Source organism: Symphodus melops, assembly GCF_947650265.1.
Source record: "Symphodus melops genome assembly, chromosome: 15".
In the NCBI taxonomy this organism is placed as follows: domain Eukaryota; kingdom Metazoa; phylum Chordata; class Actinopteri; order Labriformes; family Labridae; genus Symphodus; species Symphodus melops.
The window spans coordinates 21,207,384-21,215,424 of record NC_136705.1 but is presented as its reverse complement, the minus strand read 5'-3'; the positions used below and the strand labels follow the sequence as shown (position 1 = coordinate 21,215,424).

Sequence of the window (8,041 nt, the reverse complement as noted above, 5' to 3'; positions counted from 1 at the left end):
ATCCCTCTGCAAATCAAACACACACACACATAAGACTGCCGCTGTAAGTGGATTTGTCCATGGCAGGGATATGGTGAAACTTAGAAATGGGGGCAGTGGATCATATGAATGAAGTGTGTATAAGAGACACTCTAGAATTGAATTTTAGCCCACTGTTGGTGAAGTTCGACTGGAATCACTGTCAATAACTGAGAAGAAACAAGTGTGGTCGGGGTTGAATAGAGCATGTTCTGTCAGCTTGACATTGCTGATGTGCAGCCGTGTCATAGAGCTGAACCAACCAGAAATACAGCCATGTGTGGGAACAGGGAACTTACTGTAGAAGGAAGGCGACGCTGACACGTTTATAGGTACAAGCTGACAGATACATGTGCTGTTCATTTACAGGACATGATCATGATTTAGAACAAACACCAACAATGACAAATCAAAGCTTGTTAAAGCTCCCACAGTGCAACAAACCAATCCCTCTGAACATTAAGAGCTTACAGGTTTTTTTTTTCAAGGCTTAATAACAGATTATATTACACTGCAAAACGCTGAGCATGCACTTCAAATACGTACAAACAGAAAACACGATTTTTATCTTCAGTTTAATAGCATACAGCATCCATTCATAAATATGTCATGTATACATTCTCTATTTTTCAAATACTTCCTAAAAGAGAGCGAGTGACAATGCAAACGTTGCAGGGCAAATCCAGCAGGTATTTCTACATAGAGAGAGAGAGAGAGCAAATTAATGTTTAACATCACAACCGTCATAACAGGCTGAGAGGTACGTCTGGGGAAGTCAGGGAGTTCCCAGTGGAACACGTGGCACACCGTAAAACTGAAATATTCTCCTTCATACTTTCGTTAAGCTGGTTTCAAATCGTGATTAAAAAAGTCATAAAAACAGACTGCGACGTCCGAGGGCTCGCACCAACATCAACAGCCAGAAACCAATAAAAACAAGCCGGCACAGTTAAAACCACCGCGCTCTAAATTTCAGAGACCTCGGATGTATCTGCAGTTCTTTCTCCAGGATAAGAGTGAAGCTGAGGAGTCCCAGCAGGAATGTGACACTCCTCTGTAAATGAAGAGCAGCACTGTGAAAAGGCCCTCTGATTGTTCGGCAGCATTTTGGAGCCTGATCGTCACTCGACACGAGACGTTTTCAGCGTCTCACTCGTACTGAGCAGAGAGCGTCAACACAAAAAGGCCTCATATTTACAAAACAAACCCCCCTTTCCTCTCCGTGATTTAAACAAGTCACACACACAGAATTAACACAGGCACTTAAATATGCATTTGTTTACAGCACTTGATCGGAAAAAAAAAAACATTCATGTCAACAGATGCATTTAAACAATACTGACTGGGGGTGAGACAAAAGTGCAATCTGTTTCAGAGCAAACACAGAGGGATTCACATCTCTAATGACATTGCTCTCACCGAGTCCACGAAGGACGACCAGCACGACTCTACGCAAGCAGCAGAGCGCCAACGGTAGTCACGTCGTGCCCAACCCCTCGCTCGAATCTTAACTGAATTACCTCCACAATTGAATTAAAGTCAAACTGTGAGTCACTCTTTCTGGGTATTTCGTGAGGAAAGTCTTGTGAGTCAAGCTGCGAGGGAGGGAGGCAGACAGGACAAGATGGAGTCAAGAGAGAAAGACTAGAAGCACACGCCAGGCTTGTAGACTGTCTTTGGGCTGACTGGTTTACAGATGTGACATGACGTGTGGACGAGCCTATCAGCAGCAGGTTAATGTTTAAGGAACCTGTCATGTGTTGAGTACTTAACTAGTATCAGTGAGGGAACCTCGGACCCCTCTTCTTCCTCCTCCTCCAACTCAAACAACACTTCAAAACAAACAATCAAACACAAAGGCCAGCTTGTCTGAATAACACTGACGATCACCCAATCAGAAAGCGAGCTTCACTCGGCTCGAGATAAGAGGCATTTTCTACTAAAAATGACTAAAATATGATACAACCCCCCAAAAAAAGGGAATTAGTGGCTCGGCATTTGTCAGAGATGAAAAGACACCAGACTGTGTTAAAAACAATATATTATCATTTATATTGATGGTAGTCGGATAAAAGGCTAATCTTTTTCAACGCAAGTCTATGCAATAACATTCACTATCCGCGTGCAGTTAAGGCTAAGGAGATAAATAACATCACAGACACAGTATATACACATTAAGGCTTCAAATTACCTGCAGTATTTGCAAGGGTAAGATCTTCAGTAGTCATTTCATAGTTTCTAGTAGTCATACTTGATCTAATACCATTCATTTTTTAAAAAACACTGTAAAACATCACAATTATCTGCATTCCACTGATGATATCTGCGACACACTGATATTGTGTTTTTGTCAACACAGGTTGGTCACGGTCAGATTGTGTGGGGAACGGCAGCTATGTTCTCCATTTCCATTGTCTTTGTTTATCTTTTACATCACACTGGGTTAGCAGGAAGTGCCAGCCTGGTTCTCGGGAGAGCCGTGTGCGTGGCCGACTGCCCTTCTGGTGTTTCTGCCAGAAAGCCAGATTCGCTCTCCACGACCGAGTCTACGAAGGGATCTGTGACCGTGTTGGGCTGCTCGACAGGCTGGCGGGGGGGTGCAGGTGGGGGGAATGATGGTGATTGGAGGATGTCGGCGTAGCGCTGGCTCGGTTTGGTCTCCCTCTGAAGGACTTTTCTCAGCAGAGGTTTCAGCAGCCCGATGGTTAACTGGCTGTTCTGTGGGTTCGCGAAGGGAGCAGGGGGCGAGGGCGAATGGATGGACATGGAGAAGGAAGACGGGGAAGATGAAGGGGGGCTGTTCGGGGAGGGGAGGTTTTTAAGCACCAAGTTGAGAATAGTTGTGACAGTGAGGTCCTCTGGGCACAGCACCCACAGTAAGTCCAGGTAGGGGTCCAGGTCTCGATGCTGGGCCACCTCGCACAGCAGAGTAGTGAAAATCTCCTTGTTGAGCAGAGGACTCTGCTTGCAGAACTTCTGGGCGACCTGAGTGACCTTCTCCCACTGCTGCGTGGCCATGAGGATCCTCAGAGCCTGGAGGATGGCGTTGGGCCGCCCGCTGACCAGCAGCAGCTCCACCTCCAGGTCCTGCTGCTGGGCTCGGCCAATGCTCAGACTGGACAGGACGCACAAGGCCCGCTTGTAGAGAGGAACGTTGTTCTCCCCGGCCTCCCCTCCTCTGGCATTGGAGAAGCCCCAGGAGGAAGAGGCCAGGCTCAGGCCCAGACCCGCAGAGCCCTGCTGCTGCTGGGCAAGCTCCAGGAAGGTGGGCAACCAGCTGGGCTGGAAGTGGAAAACTGAGTGGCAGAGAAGCTCGAACACAGGCAGGTTAGCCGAGGGGGCGGAGCTTGGAGGTTTGGCTTTACAATTGGCAACATGATCACCTTTGATGCTGTGATTGTGTTTGGGCCTGCCGTTTGTCAGTGTGTTCGGGGTGGTGGCACCGGGTGTCACAGCGGGACTGAGGACAGTTTTCCACACGTCTGGAGAGGCCCTGCTGGACAGTGAACGCTCCCCGTTGTAGTGCAGCTGAAGGGCAGCCTGCGCCGCCCTCCACGCCTGGCTGGGGAAGATACTGAAGATAGAGTTGAGGTAAAGCAGAGCCTCTTGATCCAGCTCTGAGGAGGACAGCAGCCTCGCTACTTCCTTCTCCACCAGTGTCTCACACACGGCCTCCACCTCTTTGACAGTCCCCCTCACCAAACTGCCCTTCACCTCCTCCAGAGTGACCAGACACTTGAGCTCAGCCTCCAGAGACACCATAAGCTTATCTTGCCCTGCAGTGCGTCCGTCTTCTCCATTCTGGGACGGCTCGGCTCCTCTCTGCCTCAGGAGGTAGTTCCTGAGGATGGAGGCTAAAGAGATGGGGGCCTGAAACCTCCCTCCTTTCTTCAGCTTGTCCACGGTGAGCTGGGTGCTGCTCAGGCTCCTCTGCTGGTAGTATTTACACGCTTCCTCAAAGACGGCCTCGACCAGTAGACCTCCAGGATCAACACTCTCTGTTGTACTGAAACCACACGGCTTCACCTTGTTAGAGTCCGTCTCCTTGTTTAAAACCACAAATAGTCCAGTTTCCATGAGAAGTTGAGGTGAACATTTTTCAGCTTGCTTTACAAATAATATCCCCTCTCTCTTTAGCATGAGCTTGTCCAGCTCCCGGCCACAGTTCACATCTATCAGATGAAGGTTTTGCCCTATAAGCAGAGCCAGTGTGTGCTGGTACATGCAGAGGCTGGTGTGAGTACCACGTTTGACTAAACAGCTGTCTTCCAGTTTAAAAACCTGCCTCAGCAGCCCATCTCTCTGCAGGAAACACACCCAACCCGTGCTGAGCAGCAGCAGCAGGCCTCCACAGCCCGTCGGTGAAAAGTCACAGATCTCAGGTGGGTCAAGAGTCGATAGGTATCCCAAATACTCTGGCACTAATCTCTTAAAGTCCGACTCTTTGGCTGACAGCTTTTTCAGGGGCGTGTTTTGGCACGTGGTGCTCACTGTGAAGGAGTCGTGGCGCGGGGACCAGGAGAGGAAACATTTGAAGATGCTCAGCAGGGGTTTCGATTTCAGGTCGGGGAGAAGATGCACACAGTCGCCTGAGCTTACTACGCTGAATTTGGGATTGTTGTGGAGGGCGATTTTCACTCCGCCCAAGCTGACAGCCCCCTCCTCCAGCTCGAAGTCACGTCTGCAAACGCAGTATCTCAGTTTATTCCTGGTGGAGCTGAGGGCAGGGGAGCTCTCTGAGGGCGGCCTCTCCTCACACCAGATGATCAGATTGGGACAGGCACACACGGACACCACTCTTGCTCGGGGGCTGTTGCACAAGTCTGATGTCTGCAGGAGATGCCAGCCTGCTTTGCACTCCTGGAACCTCCAAAACTCAGCTTTCCCGTCCTCATAAATCACTGCCACAGCTGGCGTGTCCCTGCTGCTGTTCTTGGCATTGTCCAAATACAAAACATCCACAATCGGTACAGTTCGTGTTGAACGTAAATCCAGTTTCTTCTGGTTCTGAGAGAGCTGGGGTCTTTCATACTTGTCAAAAGTCATAAGACCGACCTTAGGCTTGCGGAGGATGACATGGATGTGACGTCCATCTGGGCTCAGGCGGATGTTTGACAGGCTGGATGTTGTCACTTTCAAGATTTCAGTCAGCTCTTTGCCCCGAGTATAGTCCCCAAAATCTGACACTTGCTCCAAAGCCGACCGCGCCATTACTCCAGTTTTTGTTTTGTTTTTTTAGCTCTTTAATAACCTGCCACAACGTATCTGAACTAGCCTGCTAGCTACTGTGGCACCACAAATCCCACCTCGGACTCCGGAGAGGCTTCATCCCCTTTGGCAAAGGTGACAACGCGGAAGGATACACCGCTTGACAGCCATCGACCCTGCTGACCCCATGTCGGTGGACGACAACGGAGCTTAAACGGTGAACTGACAATCACCGAAAGAAAAGTTTTAAACCCGAGTCGAGCCTGCTCCTGTGGTCATTCCGATGCTATGCTAGCACTCCCCCCTCTTGACATCACGGGATCGTTAATTTCCGGATACCGATGATGTTTTTGTTTTACAGGCGGAGCTTAAGCGGAGGCAAGCAAAGAGTGCGAAGAGGTGTAGAGAAGAGCAACTTCTGCTGCTCACGAGTCTTCAGTCGGCGCGCTCACCAGCACGCGAGGTGAGGTCATAATAAACTCGAGTTAAACATCTTAACATCTTTGTGTTGAAATGGAAACATGTATGTTACAAATATGAGTATAATCATGATTATTTATAGAGCATATTTCAGCCACAAGACAATTCAAAGTTCTTCCCACACTTTGTGATTGTGACAAAGAGAAAGAACGACATTAAAATGGAACATTTAGAAATAATTAAAAAGAAAATCACAGAGAAGATTAAATCTGAAATATGTTAAAATAAATAAGACTTTGCAATTTCATTCCAAACACCAATTCAGTTGGAAAGTTTCCCCTGACAAAAGCAGAGATATGATGGAGAAAATGGAATAGTGGGGGTCATATTTTTGAGCAAGTGACCTTTAGATTCAGCTCCTCACCATACAAAGTCTTCCACTTAATTCACTCCAATAGGCTATTTGCCCATTTAGTTTTATTTCTAGGCATTCTGTGTTGCTGGGGCATGTTTCAAAGGAAACAGAGAACATGCGCTGTGCAGCAGTGCTGGCACCAACTGTTAAGTAGAAGTAGGTGAGGCGAAAACAGTAAAAGCACAAATGAGGAACTGTGATTGTTCCTTGTCTGGTTTGACAGCAAAGCTCACTCATTAACATTGTAACCATGGAAACCAGTTTTACCTCCTGATTTATAGGAGCAAGGATCCTGCTCATAAAATGAGAAACTGATCCAGACCAGTACATCCTTGCTCATTTTGACAAGAGCCTGTGAAAAGCGTGGCTGGACGGTAACACAGTCAGCAGGGTTAAAAACAAACCCGACAAACTGACTCATTTAATAAGCTTAGAAAATAAGAGACTTCTTTTTTCACAGCCGGAGGATTTGTCAAGTGTATGTTGGACCTGATGAGTCGGTGGAGGCTGGTAGGCGTATCAGGGGTCACGTAACAGCATGCAGAAGTAAAAAGTTAAAAAAAAAAAAAAAAAAAGCATTGTGTTTTAAGTTAAAATAACTTTATTTATATTGGATTGAAAGTCTCAGTGGTGACTCACAGTAACGCCTGCCTGCTGTGAAAGCCCCGTTTATTACTTTGACTAACTTTCCTGGCAACTTTTAAGTCATCCCACTTTGTGAAGCTGCTTTGTAAGTAAGCTGTACTGACATTAAAAGATCCACATACAGTCATAGCTTTTGGTCATTAGGCTGACATTGGTGTATACAAGTCATACATTCTCACTGAACGATTGGAGCGTCCGTATACAGCACAGCAAAGCATGGTGGAACAACACATTTGAAAGGCACAGACTAACTGCTCCAACAATAAAAAAAAATCAGCTTAAAGATTGTTGGGCAACAACTTCACAGACTACAATAAAAAAAACATAACAGCTGACAAACAGCATTGTCTCTGATCCTAACCACACCCGAGCAGACTGAAATATTACCATCAAAACTGAGATAAAGGGTCCAATGTTAAACTAAGTTCAGACTGAAACACTCTTGTACACCGATGTGATGGAGCAGCTCCTCTCATCTCTGTTTGGGGTTGAGTTTCAGAAAGAAAGTTCAACAAACACTCAGGCTGTTTTTGAAACATCTACTTTACATGAGTACATATTTCTCAGGCCACTAATTCAGTAGATCATCAGACCAGTCTTCTTGCTGACTGTTTCCCTCAATGCAAAGCCACCAAGATCCTATGCTGAAGCTCGTTTATTGGAGCAGACCATGTGCTGTGATGTCATACGTATGTGTATAAACGTGTTAAACTTAAGCCATATGAGTCTCCCTGAATAATTTTTTGTGTTAAGTCGAGTTATACATTTCCTCAACAGCTGGGAGTTTTCGGCTCTCGATCAGTGAATTTGAGTTTAAATCAACTCTAATCGAACTGAGTTCAACACGTGCACCAGGATGTTAAAAGCCAACATTTATGAAACCCTGATTCTACAATATGCACCGCATGCAACAAGTGACACAAAAGAGATCTTACTTTTAATCTTGAAATAGAGGAATACATCTTCATGCGGACATGTGTAAAATATGTTCTTAGAAGATACAAAAAGCAACACTGGCGCCGAGGCAAAGGAGGGAGAAGTGGTTTATGAGAAACCATAGAAATGGACTCAGGAGATTGTTCTGCAACATTTTTAAGTTAATACGAATCAATTTAATAAGTTTAAGTTACATAAACTTATAATATTGAGTTAACACAACATTTGTATTAAACTTCCATAAGTGAGTGCTTTATGCTACATTACTTCAAGAGGGCTGATCATGATGTTGAAAATAAACGTAATAATATTAAATAGATTAGCAGGCAACTTGTGATACCAATTAAATGATTAAATCACGGGAGAGGTTTTACAGCTGTCTTTGTGTGATCTTATCGT

The 8,041-nt window shown here is 46.0% G+C and overlaps 1 protein-coding gene across 1 annotated transcript; it reads right to left on the bottom strand.

Moving 5' to 3' along the window:
* Positions 1 to 574: 574 nt before the first annotated feature.
* On the bottom strand, positions 575 to 5,800 carry hps6 (HPS6 biogenesis of lysosomal organelles complex 2 subunit 3). Its single transcript, XM_079362254.1, has one exon. It carries the CDS (start codon positions 5,227 to 5,229, stop codon positions 2,452 to 2,454), a length of 2,778 nt encoding a protein of 925 aa, XP_079218380.1. The 5' UTR covers positions 5,230 to 5,800; the 3' UTR covers positions 575 to 2,451.
* Between the last annotated feature and the right edge of the window lie 2,241 nt (positions 5,801 to 8,041).